Source organism: Dama dama, chromosome 31 (genome assembly GCF_033118175.1).
Source record: "Dama dama isolate Ldn47 chromosome 31, ASM3311817v1, whole genome shotgun sequence".
NCBI classification, from domain to species: Eukaryota; Metazoa; Chordata; class Mammalia; order Artiodactyla; family Cervidae; genus Dama; species Dama dama.
Genome location: NC_083711.1, coordinates 24798619 through 24817795, shown reverse-complemented (window position 1 = coordinate 24817795; position 19177 = coordinate 24798619). Strand labels below are relative to the sequence as shown.

The 19177-nt window shown below is 37.8% G+C and overlaps 1 protein-coding gene across 2 annotated transcripts; it reads right to left on the bottom strand.

The window, feature by feature from the left end:
• Positions 1 to 67: 67 nt before the first annotated feature.
• BTG3 (BTG anti-proliferation factor 3) lies at positions 68 to 19157 on the bottom strand. Of its 2 annotated transcripts, none has more exons than XM_061134162.1 (5): positions 19002 to 19157; positions 15383 to 15561; positions 10807 to 10944; positions 5645 to 5852; positions 68 to 744 (listed from the first exon to the last, which is right to left on the bottom strand). In XM_061134162.1, exons 2-5 carry the CDS (start codon positions 15553 to 15555, stop codon positions 505 to 507), a joined length of 759 nt encoding a protein of 252 aa, XP_060990145.1. In that variant the 5' UTR covers positions 15556 to 15561; positions 19002 to 19157; the 3' UTR covers positions 68 to 504. The 2 variants fall into 2 exon arrangements, with proteins under 2 accessions (XP_060990145.1, XP_060990146.1); XM_061134163.1 differs by lacking the exon at positions 19002 to 19157 and adding an exon at positions 18931 to 18948.
• Positions 19158 to 19177: the final 20 nt, after the last annotated feature.

The window sequence follows — 19177 nt, the reverse complement described above, 5'->3', positions numbered from 1 at the left end:
AAACACACTACAGTGAGATATCCCTTTAGCTCTTCTTCCCTGTTTATGCACAGAACAGAAGCACACATTGTCATGCCTCAAACTACTTTTTATTTGCAACTACATGATTTTATGCAATTCTTCTAAACAACGACATAAAATAGATTTCCATGTATATAAATAACTTACATACTTTCCATAAAGTAAATGCTCAAAGGTGCTAGAACAGATCATCCACTCCTACAGTATCCTCATAAGCAACAGAGCTGATGCACAATATATAAATACTCAAGTTTAATATTAAAAACTCAGGCACTTGACTAACTTTTATAAAGTTTCTCAAACTATATCAATATATCTAAAGTGCATATATATTTTTAAGAAAAGATTATTCTTAATAACTTCTCTATAAAAATAAGTTTGATGGTTTAGCCCATCTAACTTCACTACTTTAAGTATGAACTTTTAATATGTAGTCAGGCTTATTCTACCTTCTCTCAACATGACACCAACAGACAAAAGCAGCTAGTGAGGTGCTAACATGTGAGGATTAATCCAGTGATTGCGGTCACAATGCATTCCAGGAGGAGGTACCCATGTTACTGGAACTGGGCGATATGGTTTATTCTTCCGTCCCTGATTTGGATAACCAAATGGAATGGGAGGAGGGTAGTGACTTTGATTGCCATTCCCTCGATACATCATTGGCTTTTTTCTGGGCAACGGGTGCCACATTGGAAGAGGTGGGAATATCAATTCTGAAATCTGTAGGGAAAAGAAAATGGTTTACCATTTAAAAAACAAACCCACTCACCCACAACCCAAAGAATGTAGGGACATTCCCTACAGTCAAGTCTAAATATGTTAAAAACTTCAAATATAATAAATCAGTGTTTTTCAAATGAACGGAAATTAATAAACTCAAACACACCCCTCGAAAACCAGGTATTCTCTGGCTATATCAACCAGAAAAGATGAAAACAAAGAATGAGTAGAGGCCTATAAGGACACATCATGTTTAAGACCACTGGTGTCCAAAACTGGCTAAAGAATCACCTATGAAGCTTTTAAACACAAAAACGTCATGCCCTAGTCCTGTTCTATTGAACAATATTAACAAAATTTTAGGAAGAGAAGCTGCCAGGTATTTGATGACACTCTGCAGGTGATTCTAATGTAGCCAGTTTAGCATTTTGGAACAAGTCTTAGATTATCCTGTAAGTCAAGTGGGACATCAAGTTCACATTATGCAAAATGTTTTCAGCAGTTTTGGACCTCTCTGCTCAGAATACTATACCCTGTGACTATGAGTTTCAGAGTTCTCTGATTTCTAATGCTCTCAGCATAGGGATTAAAAAATTTTTATTCTGAAAAAAAAAAAAAATTTTTTTATTCTGTATATCAGCACTACATTCAGGATAGAAAATTCAAAAGGCATGATGTTGTATATAGTGGGAAAAAAAGTCTCTCTTTAGCTGATTACCAGCTACCCTCTCAGAGGCAGCAGACACTAATCAATGTTCTGATTACCTTTAGAGATATTCTATGAATATACTTGTGTGTACATCTATACACACACTAAATATCCACAATTCTGCATACTGCTTCTACACTTAATAAATACATATCAGAGACATTCATATCAATATATAATGACTTTTTTCGTCAATCTACAGCTAGACAGTAATGCAATGACTATGCCGTAACTAAATTAAGTGGTATCTTGATAGGACATTTTGGCTGCTTTCAGTCTTTTAAAAAAACAATGCACAAAAAGCAAACAAAACAATGCTGCAGTGAATAACCTTAGCATGCACAGTTAATTCTTGATTACCTACAATAATGGGGAAATGAAAACATTTATTAAGAGTTCCAACTAATAATCGACCACCTATACTACAATAGTGAAGTGGAATGTTTTCATTTCTTTCTATATTGGGGTGCTGGTAAGCTTTTAAAACTCAGAAATTAAGACACAATTCTGGAACAGTGGTTCCCACAAGCAACCACTGTTCAAATTTCTATCACAGACCGAGTTCTCCCTGTTTGTGAACATCATATAAATAGAAGACATATATTCTTTTGTGTCGAGCAATATTTTTCGGGGGGTTGTAACACATGACTTATGGGATCTTAGTTTCCCAACCAGGAATCAAACTTGTGCCCCTGGCAGTGAAAACAAGAGTCCTTAACCACTGGACCACCAAAGAATTCCCTGGCAAAATTCTTTTGCTCAACAGAATGTTTTTTAGGTCCTTCCGTACTGTGTCTATTATTAAATCTGTTTTATTGCTATTATCCTACTGTATGAATGAATATATGACTATCTTCCCCTATTCACTTGTTAATAGATTTTTTTTTTTACTGTTATATTAAAAAAGCTGTTACAAACATTCTAGTAACAGGCTTTGTAGATATGGTTCTTTTCATTTCTCTTGTTAAATACTTAGGAGTGGAACTGTTGGGTTATAGGGCAGATGCATATTTAAGTGCCAAGCAGTTTTCAAAGTGGTTGTACCATTTTACACTTCCATCAACAGTTTATGAATCCAGCTTCTTCACATCCTTGTCAGCACTTGGTATGGTCAGATGTTTTAATTTTAGCCATTCTGAAAGTAGTGTTTCACTCTGGCTTAAATTTACAATTACCTGATAACAAATAAGGTTGAGCACCTTTTTCATTTGGTTACTGGCCATTTATATAACTTCTTTTGTACAAGTGTTTTTTCACATCTTATATCCACTGTCGTTACTTTGATCATTTGTCTTTTATTGTTGACTTAGAGGACTGATTTTTAAAAGTATATTCTGAAAACAAGTCCTTTGACAAATATATGTATTGAGAATATTTTGTCCCAGCCTATATTTCTGCCCATTCATTTTCTTTACGGTTTCTTTTGATGGGCGAAGATTTTTAATTTTGATGAGGTCAAATTTATTAACATTTTTGGAATAAATCTTTGCCTATCCTAAATAATAAAGGTATCACCCTGTTTTCTTCTAAGTGTCAGAGATTTAGCACTTACGTTTAGGCCTGTGACCCATTTAAAATTAGTTTTTTTTTTTTAATGTATGGTATCAGGTAGCAGTTAGGGTCACTTTTAAAAAAATAAATGAATTATCAAAAAATAATAAATAAATGAATTATCCAATCATTTCCGTACCAGTTCTAATAGACTTTCCCCACTGAATTGCTTTGGCCTATTAAAAAAAATTTTGTACATATAGAAGTCTACTATCTGTTCCAATAGTATATTTGTTTATCTTTAAACCATTACCACAGGGATTCCCTAGTGGTTCAGTGGTAAAGAATTTCCCTGCCAGTGTAGGAGGGTGGGTTGATTCCTGGGTCAGGAAGATGCCCTGGAGAAGGAAATCATAACCCACTCCACTATTCTTGTCTGGGAAATCCCATGAACAGTGGAGCCTGGCGGAGCACAGTCCATGGGGTCACAAGAGTCGGACACAACTTGGCGACTAAACAACAACAAAATATTAACACACTGTCTTGATAAACATAATGACTTGATATTAGTGTGAGATCTCTGACTTGATTCTCCTTTCTTTGAATTTTATCTAGAAATAAGCCTTTTGGGATTTTGATAGCAAGGTGAATCTGTAGAGCAATTTGGGGAGAAATTACACAATCTTCTTTCTTAGTGGAGAATTATCTTTCGAGGGTCCTTTCAGAAAACACAGACCCCTATCAGAGAACAAAGAACCCCAAGCTAGAAATTATTTTGTCTGTACTTTGATAACCTCTTTTTTTAAGGTTCTTCTTGGTAAAGCCAGATTCAAGATGAAAAAAATGGGACAGGTAAAAAAGATCTTAAAAGTGGACCATCTGCTCCAACTTTCTACACAATGACTGTTAAGAGCTGACCTATGCTTCTCCATAATGAAATGTTTTGTAAGTGAATGTAATGTCAAGAAGAACTGTTTTATTTTAAAAGCATATAAAAGACACTTCAATTTCTATGCTTTTCTGTTAGAATTTTATCCCAGTAGTCTTTCAAAAAGGGGGAAAACAAGTACAATTTAATTTTAAAAGAAAATCTAAAAATTAAAGGTCAATTTACTTGTAAAAATTAGTAGCATTAATTTGGGATTCATATTCTTGCTTTACTGAGTAACAACAAATAAACTTCTGAGATAAAATTAACACACATCTCAATGAATTGCAGGTAATTTAACAATGGTAATTTGTAGTATATAATGTATCAGAGGGGGAAAAAAGTCCAAAATATTTATGTCAGTGGTCTTAAAATGACCCCTGAAATACAAATATTATGTTTACTTATCTATATAGGGATTTTCTTGGGAAGGATACAAAAATAACTGGTCATAAACACCTTCATGCAAGGGCACAGGACTGGTGGTTGGGGAAGAGGAGGACATGTCACTGTTATACTCTGGCTTTTGCAGGTTGACGCTAATGGTAAAGAATCTGTCTGCCAGTGTAGGAGATGTGAAGAGATGTAGGTACAATCCCTGGGTTGGCAAGAGTACCTGAAAAAGGGCATGGCAACCCCTCTAATATTCTTGCCTGGAGAATCCCAAGGACAGAGGAGCCTGGTGGGCTACAGTTCATAGGGTTGCAGAGTTGGACACAACTGAAGTGACTCAGCATGGACGCACATACTGTTTCAAGTTAATTTTTTAAAGGTTCAGTTTCTAATACTCGTGATACTTTTATTTCTTACTCATTAAGGTCTAAATTCTCATTTTAGGCCAAATCAAACCCTACCAGAAACTTGTTATGTTTAATTATGTCTAATTAAGACCAACTTAATAAAAACAGGTATATTTAAAAATAGACTCAAAATCAGAAAAAGTACATGTACAGAATAAGGCTCAACTCAAAAGATTTTTCATTTCTTTTACTTGAAAATATATTTCCTGTTGAAAAGTACTGTTAAGAATTTTTCAAACTATAATACATGTTCTTTGGTATGTGGGGTATAAGTAATAAATAAGTGAACAAAGTACATGCATGACTGCTATGTGTTAGTTGCTCAGTTGTGTCCCACTCTTTGTGACCACATAGACCGTGGCCTGCCAGGATCCTCTGTCCATATAATTCTCTAGGCAAGAATACTGGAGTGGGTTGCCATTCCATTTTCCAGGGGATATTTCCAACCCAGGGATCGAATCTGGGTCTCCTGCATTGCAGGCAGATTCTTTACCAACTGAACCAGCAGGGAAGCCCTCATGCTTGCTATATGATTCTTTACATGTTAAGGCAAAGAAAGATATTGTTTCAGCTTGAATGAAAAATTAACTAAAGAAAAATGTATTGAGGTTTCTCTTTAACCACAGGGAGGGAGAAACATGAAAGTTAAACCTAGAGTTACAAATTGGAAGTGTTAAAGGCTACCAAAAAAGAAAAAAGAAAAAAATAGTGGCTGTTTCTGAAAACACTAAGGATTTTAAAACATCAGGAATGTTTTATTTCCATGATTTTTCCTATTCTTTTTGAAATATATTTATCCTACTTATTGACTAGTAAAGCAGACCTTTGATAAAATGACTCAGGATGCCTATTCTCATCTCAGATGAAACGGCTTCCCCTTAGTGTGGAAAGGCAAGAACTGTGATCTAAAATCTCAAGTCAGAAACCCTGGGCAATATGAGCAGGACTACCCAGGAGCCACTTCATGGTTACCTGGTATACAGGGCTGGGGGTCGCAGCCACAGAATTCGGTTTCACTTCTACTTCCTTACATGTTTCTTCATCTGAAGAAGAGGATCCTGAATGATAATCAGAGGTAACCTTATCAAGGGCCCTGGTAACTTTCTTGGAAATCTCATCCTTGTTCTCATCCTCATTTTCAAAGCTGGCAACAATAAATGCATTATTTTTCTCTCCATACCTAAGAATAAAAAAATCCAAAAACAGAAAACTTAGAAACCCTTGAGTTACATCAACAAAGCAACAAATGTCCATAAAAACAACTGAACAGGTCTGGACATGCCACCAGTCCCGGGCCAAGAAGGAACCCTCGCAGAACTTGATTCTACACATATAGTATGTTAACCCAGCTCCACAACCAACAGGTAGGCCACAGTTTTCCAATCTATTAACATACCAAAAAAGTGACCACTTTCATTCTCTTTTCTGATTTTATTTTCTACTGCTTCCTAAAAAGATAGTTGTTTAAAATGTCAAAGAGAAATTCATTGATTACATTTTTGTATGCACCATCGAAATTGGCCATACATTAATGTATTGGCCATTTACATTCATACAGTAAAACTTTCTAATGAATTAATTGACCCTTATATTGTAGATCATAGTAATTCAAGTCAAAAATCAACTAGATATTTCCTATGGAATTTACTTTTACTGCAATTAAATTAAAAAAGGGGCCTGTATTTCCTGTATCTACACTGACAAAAATGAGAACTGAGGCAACTGTTGAGGTTAAAGAGGAAGAGAAAACACAGGTACTGTTGAGGAAAATAAAAAGATTTGTCTTGACTCACACTGCTGATTTCACAGAGATTCCTATGATAAATGTTCACTTCTTTTAAATTAAGCAGTGTTTTTTATCCTTCCAAAACATTTTTAAAGCCTTGATCTAAGAAAAACTGTCAAGATATCTAACTTTGGCTATTGGTTACTAGAAAAAAAAATTCTGCTATGAGGGAAAATAGCATAATACACAGAAAAACTAGGAGTTTTCATTGAGAGGACAGAGGGGAAACCACAAATCCATTCAAATAAATTACACATCATAAACACTATGAAACAATTTCTAGGAAGTGTTAGGACAAAGACTGTTAAGCAGTCTTACACAATATGTAATTAAAGTTAAACAAATGATTCCAAGCTTACAAAATATAAGAATGACTTCAATAGAAAAATAAGGTTAACTATGATATCAATTAATTTCAAGATAACTCAAATTATTTCTGAATCAGGTATTTACAATTAAGTAAAAGGCCTAATTACAACAAAGTCTATGGAAGTTTAAATGGCAATCAAGGAGTCTCATAGGTGAGTTCTATTTCTTTCAGCTGTGCTATCTTCCATTCTCATGGGCTGAATGGGGTCATAAATGCAATCTAAATACAGTATAGAATTCCCTTTTTCTATTCTTTTTCAGTCTATCTCATAAACTGCTATAGGATGGTGGAAAGAGTACTAGACATGTTTTTGGTTCTGCTGTGCCATGTACTAGCTGTGACCACGTACAAGTTATTCAATCTCTCCAGGCCTTAGTTTCTTATCTGTAGAATGAAGAAGCTGGAAATAGTTGGGAGAGTGGTTGTTCTTCAACTGGTGTTTCTTCTTAGAAAATGCCTGAACAACTGGGTGAGTTCTTCACAACACAGAATTCATGAACTACAATTTCAAATCAGGCAACACAGAAAGGCAAGAAATCTGAGAAAAAACCCTGCCTCAGTAGAAACAGAAACCTAAACCAAGGGCAGACATCTATATGACTGAAGGATTAGCTTTATTAACTCAAATTTCTTTGACACTTGAGCTCAATTAGGTTTTGCATTTTTCCCTTGGTAGTATTTTGGTATGAGGGCTCTTTCAGGGTAAGTGAAGCAGCTTACTATATTACTGTAGTATTAGAACATGCAGTTAATGCCTCAGAATTATTAAGGGACAACTTTTAAACTTTCCAATTTAAAATTTAAACACACTGCTGAAACATTAAGACCAACTAAGTTAATTTGAAAAATATCAATAGTATCTAATGCTGTTTATCAGGAAAAGAAAGGATTATAGAAATTACAAACAAAAAAGAAGTGTAGACTACCGAGTAGATAATAACATGCCAGCTATTTGCAGGATTTCTCCTTATAGGAAAGATCTGTTTTCTATTCAGTATAATCTGAAGTATTTCACGAAGTGATAACCTTTCTAACTATATAACACTTTTGCATTCTTCCAATATCTATCCTGATGGAATAATTCTATGAAGAATGTTCTGAGTAGATTTCAAATATTTTTTACAACCATAGCCTTTAGTATAAAATGATTTATTATTTTTAATGACTCAGATTACTCATTCAACTATGTAACTGCTATATCAGTTTTAATTTTCAGAATATTCCCAGTTTGGATTCAAAAGCACTAATAAATCTCTCAATTTCCTTTATTAATTTATAGCAATCATCTCTACCCAATTACTAACACTTTGCTTCCCCTGGGATTTCTATCATCACTTAATGAACATTCTGAAGATAATTTCTATTAACTGTGAAAAAACTCACATCATAGTCAATTTGGGGCAAAATTTTGATCATATAGAAGGCTACTGAATGCAAGGATTTTCTTATACTAGCAAGATGAAAGCTCAGTAATTTTTCATTATCTGGTATTATCAAATAATGAAGTATTCACTTAAGTAAAATAGAATGTTCACGTAACTAAAGCTCTCATCTTCAGGTGTCAAGATATGGTTTAAGCATTTCAAATAAATATGTCCAAAATGTTCATGTAATTCGCCAACTTCTTAAAACATCCTTGAATACAGAAACTTTCCTCTAATGATTTAAGACCGTTGTACTAAATATTCCTCATTTGACAGTGTGATAACATATTTGGCTCAACTCTTGCTTTTTTGTTCCCACTTCTGTTAGACTATTATTTTTTTTGTAGATTTATGACAGCAGTATCCTAGGGGACTGGTTCCAGGACCATCCCCTCCCCCTCCTCTCCCAATGCCAAAATCTATGGCTGCCCAAGTATTGTACCTTAAATAAAATGGCAAAGTATTTGCATACAACCTGCCTACATGCTCCCATACACTTTAATTATCTCTAGATTACTTATCATATCTAATACAATGTAAATATTATGTAAATGCTTTGAATATTATATAAATGTTATGTAAATAGTTGCATAGCATGGCAGATTCAAGTTTTGCTTTTTAGAACTTATCTTTAATTTTTTTCCCCTCAAATTTATTTTTGAACTAATGTTGGCTGAATGCATGGATACGGAACCCTCAGATATGGAAAGTCAACTGTATTTTGAACAATCCCCCTTCATATGTCATGTAAGTCTTTATGGGCTTAAAAAACTACACAACTTAAAGAACTGTGCATGAAGTAAGAGTAAATCAGGATCAAAGTGTAGGCCTTGAAAAAGTTAAGTATTTCAATATACTTAACTTTGTGATAGCTATTTCTTATATACTGAAAAGTCTTCTGCAGGAATTCAGTGAACCAAGTCTACAAAACAAAGTCTGACCCAGGCCTGAGGTAAGTCCTTCCTTAGTCCCAGACTCTAAAAATTGTCTGACCTTCTCAGACCAAAAATTGCTGCTTTTCCTTCTTATGAGAAATAAGTACTGGAGAATCTACCTGCCCCCAGCTTCCCAAAGCAATAAGCTTACATAAGACACCAGCTTATATCAAGCAGTTCCAAGGTGGTCCAGAAAATTGTTGCAGAATAACCATGGATTTATCCAGCATGTCTTCATCATCACTTTCATTGCTGGAGATCAAGTCACAGCCTATGACCACCTTTAGAACATATAGGGTTATATCAAAAGCACCTCTACTACAATCAATGGGTGAACTGTACCTCTAAACCAAAGAGAAAACACTAAAGGAACAACTGTAGGAAATCACTCACAGGGGGTTCCATGCATCTGTTCATCCTGTTCCTCCTGCCTGGAAACATCTTTCCTACTTTGTCATCTAGTCAACTGCAACTCATCCTTCCCCACTCAGCTCAAGTATCACCTACTCAATAAAATCAGTCCTCTGTATCCATGGGCTCTGCATCTGTGCATTTAGCCAACCACAGACCAAAAATATTTGGGGGGGAAAAAATCTAGAAAGTTTGTAAAAGAAAAACTTGAACTTTTTCAATCTAAGGCAACTATTTACATAGCATTTACATTGTATTAGGTATTGTAAGTAATCTAGAGACGATTTAAAGTAAATGGGAGGTTATACATAGGTTATATGCAAATACTGCACTATTTTATATAAGGGACTTGGGCATCTGAGGATCTTAGTTCTGGCTGTGCATGCGTGTGTGTGTGTGGTGAGGAGTGTCCTGGAACTGATCCTTCACTGAAACACCAAGGGGTGATTACAGTCTTCCGTGAGGCAGTAACTTTCTCCTTTGTGCCACCAACCAGTGCATCTTGTGCATATTTCTATCATAGCATAAATCTCACTCTGTTGTTATCTGCTTATTCTTTCTTCTCCCTTATTACACTTTGAACTACCTGAAAGTATAATGTCACTTTCATTTCCACAACTAAGAATGCCTGGTCCACAATGAATGCTTTTAGAGTGAATGAAGTTCAATTTCATACCTAACACACCTACCTTTTACAATTCTGCTCATTAGGAGACAAGAAATAATTTCCATTGTGAAAATAAAACCATGAAAATTTCACTCAGCCACTTAAAAGCCAAAAGGGGGGAGAGAGGCAAGAGTAGAAACAAACAGCAACAGAGACCAACCAAAAGTAATTATCCAGTATTATTTGGGATTAGCAACTTTACTAGTTTGAAGAGGGGAAAGACAAGGGCACCATCAATGCGAGAAGGTAATAATTGACCTACAGGGAGTCAAGGTATCTAAATTCTACAATAAACTTGGTAAAGCTCTTCAAAAAAAAACCCTGCTCTATCATTTCTTAAGTTTCTCTAGTTGCAAAACAGGACTGTAACCAATCTTTTACTATCACCTCCAAGAAGAATCATTTACAAAATTCACATCTGAGAAAGCCAAACAACCAGCTCCTGGCCATTAAGATACGTGTATAGGCAGTACCTGAGAGAATTTCATAAAAATCAGTTCCAGCATGGTAATCAGTTCAGCTGCCAAACTCAAGAACTCACCTACAGCACACCTCACATGGGTCCACCCAGAGAGTTAGTTCCTTTGGCAAGCCTAGGTCACTGTACAAGATGCAGCTGTTCTCACAGGCTTTCAGGACATCAGGATCAACCCTCTGAAACTTATTGACACGAATGCATCTACAAAAAAGTGGAGTAATGTTAATAGCTTTAAATAAATTTAAATCAAAAACTTAGTTATATCTACTAGTATTTGCCAACATGAATTAAAAAAAATAAAACCCTGGTAAATAACGCAGGAATACCTATCCTAAATAGGTAACAAATCTGAACTAAAGGCAAAGAGGCAGCAGCGGCATCAACGCTACCCAGCCTGGCAGAAAGAAGAGGGCATCTGCATGGGCACAGGGGAATCAGGAGAACTGGCTCTACCTCACTTCAGACAGTAACTACTCACCTCACATGTACTTCAACAAGCAAGGAGTATGAAAGTTGCATGGTATTACTTAGAACTTTGACTGCAAAAAATCAGCCAAATTCCTATATAACAAAATCTCCAGCTAACAAAAAGACCTCAACTAATGTTTTAAATAATATTCGGAAATTCTTGTGACAAGGTTTGCTCTGTCGTTACTTTGCTTAAGAAGGGTATCCTTTGCCTTACCTATAACTGTTCTCTAAATACCAAATCAGTCCAGGACACAGAACCATTTACATCACGTATTAAGAGTAAAATATAATCCAAAAGTGTTACTGGCTTATTTAAATTATGTTACTCGAGGGTTTTCATATTTTCTAGTTAGCAAAAACGTGAAAAAATTCTAAACCAATAAAGACTGTTCCAGCACACAGTTTATAGGATCTTAGTTCCCTGACCAGGGATCAAACCTGGGCCCACAGCAGTAAAAGCATAGAGTCCTAACCACTGGACTACCAGGGAATTCCCATCTGTCCCATTTTTTCTTTTAACCTAAGAAATACCAACCATAGCTATCTAACAGAATGCTCAAAGATGGCTCTCAGTATGAATGCAAAAATAACTGTTAAAATAAGTATCCTGCTTACATAGATAAATTTTTAGTTACAATGAAAGTATTTACTGCCTACAGCTAAGAAATGAACCAAGAGAATCCAGGTATTCATACTAATCCTGATTTATAGGGTGAAAGTGTGAAAGTAAAAGTGTTAAGTCTCTCAGTCATGTCCCACTCTTTGTGATCCCCATGGGCTGTAGCCCCCAGGTTCCTCTGTCCAAGAGATTCTTCAGGCAAAAATACTGGAGTGGGTAGCCATTCCCTTCTCCAGGGGGGTCTTCCCGTCCCAGGGATTGAACCTGGGTCTCCTGCATTGCAGGCAGATTCTTTACCATCCAAGCCACCAGAGAAGCCCGCGATTTACAGGGTGAATTTAGATTAAATCATTTTACTTCTTCAGACCCAAAGCTTTAAAATATAGAAGATATAAGTTCATTGACAAATATTGATAATACTACTAACTATAATACTGTAACATTGAGAATAATGTGTTTAGTCAATTTCTATTTTCATTTAAAACAGTGAAAAAGTTCTCATTAGATAATAGGTAATATATATTTCTAAGTAATAATAATAACCCTTTTTGAAGGTTTACCATGCAATGGAGAGTTTTCTAAATACTTTGCATGTATGGCCATACTTTGGACATTGTGGGTTGGTTAAAGACCAGAGCAATAAAGCGAGTATCACAATAGCCAGTCACACAAATTTTTGATTTCTCAGTGTACATAAAAGTTCTATTTACACTACAGTGTAGTCTATTAAGTGTGCAATAGCATTACATCTAAAAAACAATATACACAGCTTTATGCTAAAAAATGCTAACCATCACCTGAGCCTTCATCGAGTCTCTGTAATAGTAACATCGAAGATCACTTATTACAGATCACTGAAACAAATATAATAACGAAAAAGTATGAAATAATGTAAGAATTACCAAAATGTGACAGAGACACAAAGTGAGCAAATGGAATTACAAATGTGGCGCTGATAGACTTGCTCAATGCATGCTTGCACAAACCTTCAATTTATAAAAACCACAATGTCTGTGATATGAAATAAAGCAAAGTACAATAAAACAAAATATGTCTATATTAACTCTTTAAATTTTCACATTGATCCTGTGAGTTAGATACTATTTTCCATTGCAAGAAAGAAAGGAGGCAGAGAGAGTTTGAGTAACTTGCCCAACATTACCTGGCAAGAAAGTAGTGAAAGCAGGGTTCAGACCCAGACCAGATGCCAAAGTTCATCTTATTAAACAACCCAATTAGGCCTACACTTATCGTAACATCACCATTAACAATTTAGCAAATTCAGAGTCGAAATTAAAAAAAAAAAAAACAAAAAAAACTAGTTTAAAACATGTAAGAAAATCTTTGTTCCTTTCTATGAGATGGTCTTATGTTATAGATTCTAATGTTGTGTAGGTTGATTCAAAAGTCCCATGTGCCCAGAATCAAAATCAGTTAAGAGTAAGGAGACAGATCTTACATGTATATATGTACGTGTTTTTTAACATACAGTGAAGATGTAGGCTCTAAGCTTAAAAAAAAAATATGTAAATATAGAGGCTTAGAGACTCTGTTTCAACAAAATTTGCATACCATACATATTTCTATGCTATTTTTTTTTCACTCTAGATACTGTGACTACTCACCCATTAACCACTCTTCAAAAACAAGATTTTAAAAGTTGCATAAAAATAGTCTATCATTTACTTGACAGTGTAGTGCTTTCCAATTTTTTGCAATTATAAAGTATAAGAAATATCCATATTCATACATATTTGTCTGCATTTCTGATTATGCTTCTAGAATAGATTTTAGGAGACTCACTTTTCAAAGACTATGAATATTTTTACAGATCTCAGTAATGTTGCCAAATTGCCCTTTATTTGTATATGTTGCACAGAAACATACTAATTTATAAAAACTTTAGAAGAAAAAGAACACTTTCAACCTACTCTATGAAGAGTCTAATAACTTTGGTTAATTCTATAGTCTACTCACTTTTATAAAAGAAACAACCCACTATTAACTCTAATAGTTTTCTACTTCAAAGATGGCTTCAAAATGACTCAATAATGATAGTTCTGATTACATGCCAATTTAATCCTGTTTGGCTAACTTTTTTCCTCAAGTTTTTGAAATTAATGGAAATGAAATTGTACACTGTCTGATCTTTAAGCATTTACTTGACAGTGTCTCCTTTTTCAGTAACAGTACAGTGGCTTGGCACTACCAAAAGCCTTAGTCCAATGTCAATTACATCAGTGTAAAAAGCCTCAAGAGCTCTAATTCACAAAAGCTGTTCACTTTATCAGAAATGAAGATGTGCAGGAAAAAATTAAGAGAATCAAGTGAGAGGATAAAAAATAATAACTTGAATTACATCCACATTTCTACTTTCACTCACCACATTTTCCAGTACACTAGGAAACCTCTTTAGATAAAAATGAGAGAAATATATCAATTACTTTGATTCTTTTCAACAGATTACATGCTTACCTTGCTTTTCACAAATGAGAACTAAACAAGTTGTATTTTCACCTCCTTTGCACACTCTGTGAATAGTCATACACTTGACAAGAGCTCAGTGACCGAAAGAAAATTTTTACTGTGAAGTGCTGATTTGTGGAGGAATCTTTAGGGGCAGCAATATGCATAAATAAAACAATTTCTGTATTCATGACAGTCACAACTGTTCCACTTTTATTTTTTTGGTCACATCCACAAATGGGACACAGTTTGACAGCTGAGTTTAGTAGAACATTCTCAACTCTGGTTCCCAAGTAGTCACATAAATACTAAAGAGAGAACATGCCAGGACATGTTTTATAGGAGTCTGCTCTTCTTTAAACTGTATATGGAACTTATAAACTGGAGTACAAAAGACAGCTGGGAGTGAGAACTGCCTTCACTCTCAGAGACAAGGCAGTGGTTAGACTGAGGTGTAACAGAAAGCTCCTAAGAATTTAGGGTGAGTTAGACCTGAATTCAAATTCCAGAGCTAGTATTTACCATTTGCAAATCATAGGCAAGTTACCTTCATCTCTAAAATGGTTACACTGGCTTCTACCACAACGAATTACGCACAGTACAGATGAAATTAATCCTGGGTCAAGAACATATCAGGTGTCTAATAATCTTATTTCTCATTTGCCAGAAAACTTTTAATATGTCACATGTAATTTAGATACAAGGAACTCATTTCTCTCGACTCTTACCATGCCCTTTTCTAAGTGATAGCTTTAGGGGTCCTCTACAATTCTGAAATCCTCAACTACCTGTGATACAAAGAAAAACACTCAAGAGTCACACTATGACCACAAGACTAATCCCCAGGGGTCTACAGATTGGCCTCCCAAGTCCAGGCAGTAGCAGTCCCAACAACAAATGCTTGTATTTTAAAGTGAATAAGAAAAAAATTAATCTGAGCCACTCCTGAGCTGGGTATGATGCAGCTAAACTGTGAAAGACATGGACAGGACACCATCACTCCTCTGGCCTAGCACTTATTTGAGGAGCTGATGATCATCCTCTTCACTCAGTCCAATCCAAATGTCCAAGCTAATCCTTTACCTGTAGGCTTGTCCTTTTGATGGTTTTTCTGGATACCAGTGATTTTTATATTTTTCTTGAAGTATTAGGGTCAATTTCTCAGCAAACCTCTCGACCGCTTCTTTTTTCAATTTATCATGCTTTCGAACTAGTCTTGTGAAAAAGAAGACTACAGCAGCAATTTCGTTCTTCATTTTCCCCTGCAAAGATAAAATAGTTTTTCTCAAAAAACTGAAACATCAAAATTTGAAGATAAAGCTCTGTGAAATATACCTCCTTTACAGCCCCCTTTCCTCCTCCCAAATTTATCTTGTGTTTCATTGGCTGATATCTGGAGCAGGGAACAGTCACTAATTTATGCCATAAAGACCTTATTATAAAATACTGCTTAAGAATTTTATCACCTTTGTAAGGAGTTCACTAAAGAGAGCACAACAAGTTGCTCCTGTTAGCTAAAATAAAAATCAGAGATATCACTCAGAGAGAAGCACTACAATGACACCACTATATAGCTTTTACTACATGCATAAATATTTAACTACAATAATTCAAGTTTAAAATTCTAAGAAATAACTTGTACTTTAAAACATAAAAAAGTCCACTTTAAAATCCAGTATTGTAGAGCCAATATAGAAAACAGTTTGGCAGTTCCTAAAAAGGTCATATATATATATGGTTACCATATGACCCAGCAATTCTATTCCTAGCTCTACACCCGAGAAAAATGAAGCCATATGTTCACACAAAAACTTGTACACAAATGTCCACAGCAACATTATTCATAATAATAAAAAAGCAGAAACAAACTAAATGTGGAGCAACTGATATATGCATAAATAAAATGTGGAATATTATTTAGCAACAGAAATGACAAACTGATAGGTGCTATAACATGTATGAAACTTGAATACATTATGCTAAGGGAAAGAAGCCAAAAGACCAAATACTGTATAACACTAATTATTATGTCCAGAATAAGCAAATCTATATAAACAGGAAATAGATTAGTGGCCTAGGGGTAGGAGAATGGGGGAGGAGTGATGTCAGTGAGTATAAGATTGCCTTTTGAAATGATGAAAATGTCCCAAAATTGACTGTGGTGATGGTTGTACAACTTAGTGAATATACTAATACCAATGAACTGTACATTTTAAATGGGTGGATTATACAGTATATGAACTATATTTCAACAAACCTGTCATACACAAAGAAAAAGATCCACTATCAAGCTTCTGTAAGCATTCTTTCAGGATCAGAGACATATTTACCTTTAGGTAAATGTGACCAAAAAACCCAGCTCTATCAAAGCATAGTTTAAAAAGTGGAAATTCAGGGTAATTCATGGAAAATCAAACTAAAAGGAATAATTAAAGATTCAGCTGCATTTTGGAACTGCCTCAAGAAGGATTCTCTTTAAATGTCAAATCTGATTTATCATTGATTAATCCATAAAGGCAAAAACCTTGTACTGGATATCTTGCACTGGGATTGTTTCAATGTATATTCTGTCTTTACCCAATGAGCTCATTCATTTGGCTGCTCTAAGTAACTTGGAGTTATCAGATGCTGCATTTACTAAGCAACACCACCTTTTCAGAGCCAATTATTAAAGACATACAGCACCTGCCATGTTTGTTGTAAAAACTGACTAACCTAGCCTACAGTTCTTTCAGAAAAGCTGATTCTGTTAGCTTCCTTTTTCTTTTCCCAAACCTCCTCTTAAAGTCTGTCTTCATAATATGATTCCTTTCCTCCTTGTGCAAATTCAAACAAGGGATGTCAGTGTGAAATAAATTCTGTATGGTATTTGAGAAGTATGCTGGCAGCCATAGCTACCCTGATCCTAGATGGAAAGACACCCAAACCTTCCTCCTGGAACCCTAGAATGGGTTTTTTCTATGGCCAGCAGCACACAACCCCAGCCCGCTGCAACTGCTGTGCAGCCTCCTGTTGAAAAAAACGTCAGCCATTTCCACGTATAAAGCTATATTTATACTCCACCACGTTATGATAGAAAAGAAAACCCACTGCAATTTAATATATGCTTTGGGATGAAACTTGCTGATGGAACTACATCAGCCTCCACTCCACCAAAGAAAACAAGGAATCACGCTAAAGAAATATACTCCATCCCGAACTAACTCATTTTCTTCATTCAATTTGCCAACTCTGCTCTACATATCTGAGTTTGGGGTTTTGTTTTCCTTTCCCGCCCCCCTCCCCCCCACCCCCGGCCCTCTGTTTCACATCAGAAAATAAAAGGAAGAAAGGAAGGAAAGAACCACTTAGTGGTGGCTTTGGGTTGTAACACAAGATGAGTCATATGGAATTATTCCCCCCCCCCCCCCCCCCACTTTTGAAGGAATGGTGTCTGAATTGCTGACAATTTAACCCACCCTCACCGGTCAGTATTCCAGAAGGATCCGAAGGGTACCCCCCAGAGGGGAGAGTCATAAAGTCAGGAAGCAGAACCCAGCAGGGCCCAGAAGGCCCGAGGTACGCAAGGGAAGTATCTCGAGTAAGGGGCCGCAAACCCTCCACCCACACTCGGAGCGAAAAGCTCCCATTTTAAATCTCGCACGGTGACGTCATCCGGGGACGTAGTCACCGCGGCTGCTCCTCAAGTTCTACTTTGTTCCACAGGCTCCTCGGCTCCCGGCGGCGGGCCGAGAACCCCAAGGAAAACCCAGCCCTGCCTGCCAGGAGTTTATAACTTTGTACTTTTTCCCTCCCTTGTAACGAGAGACGAGTCGCACCCGTTTCTGGAAAGAAGTATTTTTCCGGACAGACTTTCCCAAGGTTGAGGGAATCCCAGCCGCGGGGGGTGGGTGAGGAGCCCCGGACCAGCCCCGCGGCGGCAGAAAGCGGGCTCCGGACCCCGAGAAGTAGGATCCCCGCGGCGCCGGGAGTTGGGCTTTTGAAGCCCCGGCAGCCCGCGGCCCGGCACTGGCAGGGGGCTCTTGAGGAGCGCTAGGTGAGGGGGCACCCCACGTCTCCACCCACTCCTGGAAGAACCGCCCGCGAGCGCGTCCAACTTCTGCAATCGCGGTTTTTCCCGAGTTAAGGGGGCAGGGCCCCGAGCCCCGTTCCCTTCCTCCCCCGCCAACAGTCGCGCAGGGTCCGCCGCCCCCGGGCAGGTTCCAGCCTTCGGAGGCCCGGGTTCGAGAACTCGACTGCCCTCAGGCGCGACCTCCCTCCACACCCCAGACAGCAAGCCGGGTCTCCGGCTCCAGAAAACCCACGGCCGCACGAGCAAGGCTGTCGCCCACCCCGAGCGGAAGGTAACGCGCTGTGGAAACGTGGCAGGAGCCTCTAGGCGGCGTCTCCGCCGTCGCGATGCCCGTGAGGGTCTCGCGGAAACCCTCGAGGACCGCCCCCTTCAGTCCCCAGCGCTTCCTTCGCGCCGGGCCGGAGCCGATGCAAGCTTGTTCGACCCCGCACTCCTCGCGGTTCCCCCACGCACTGCCCGCCCGCGAGCCTTCGACGTGGCCTCCAGGGAGCCCAGACCACCCTCCTCCCGCTACCCTCAGCCCCGCCATGTCCGCCTCCTCCCGGCCCAGTCCCCTCACCGCCGCCGCCTCCGCTCTGGGGCCACAGATTCGGCGACCCCGACAGTCCCCGGGCCGGGAACCGAACGTACCGCCTTAGCGGACTGGCGCTTGGTGGTAACGAGCGCTGCAAGCCTCGTCCGGTTTGTGAGGCTCCCGCGTCGTCGGGCGGCCAAGCGCGCGCTGTGAGGGCGGGCTGGCTAGCGCGCGCGAGCTAGCGAACGCGGCCCAGAAGCGACACGAGGCGGGGCTCGCGGGCCGGAAGAGG

What these genes read in the sequence shown, in the direction of transcription:
- BTG3 (XM_061134162.1), bottom strand. Translation starts at nt 15,555, where the DNA reads ATGAAGAACGAAATTGCTGCTGTAGTCTTCTTTTTCACAAGACTAGTT. An exon ending in TCAAAAGGACAAGCCTACAG is followed by an intron (nt 10,945 to 15,382) that starts GTAAAGGATTAG and finishes ACTTTTTTGTAG; the next exon opens with ATGCATTCGTGTCAATAAGT. An exon ending in CCATGTGAGGTGTGCTGTAG is followed by an intron (nt 5,853 to 10,806) that starts GTGAGTTCTTGA and finishes TTTTATTCTTAG; the next exon opens with GTATGGAGAGAAAAATAATG.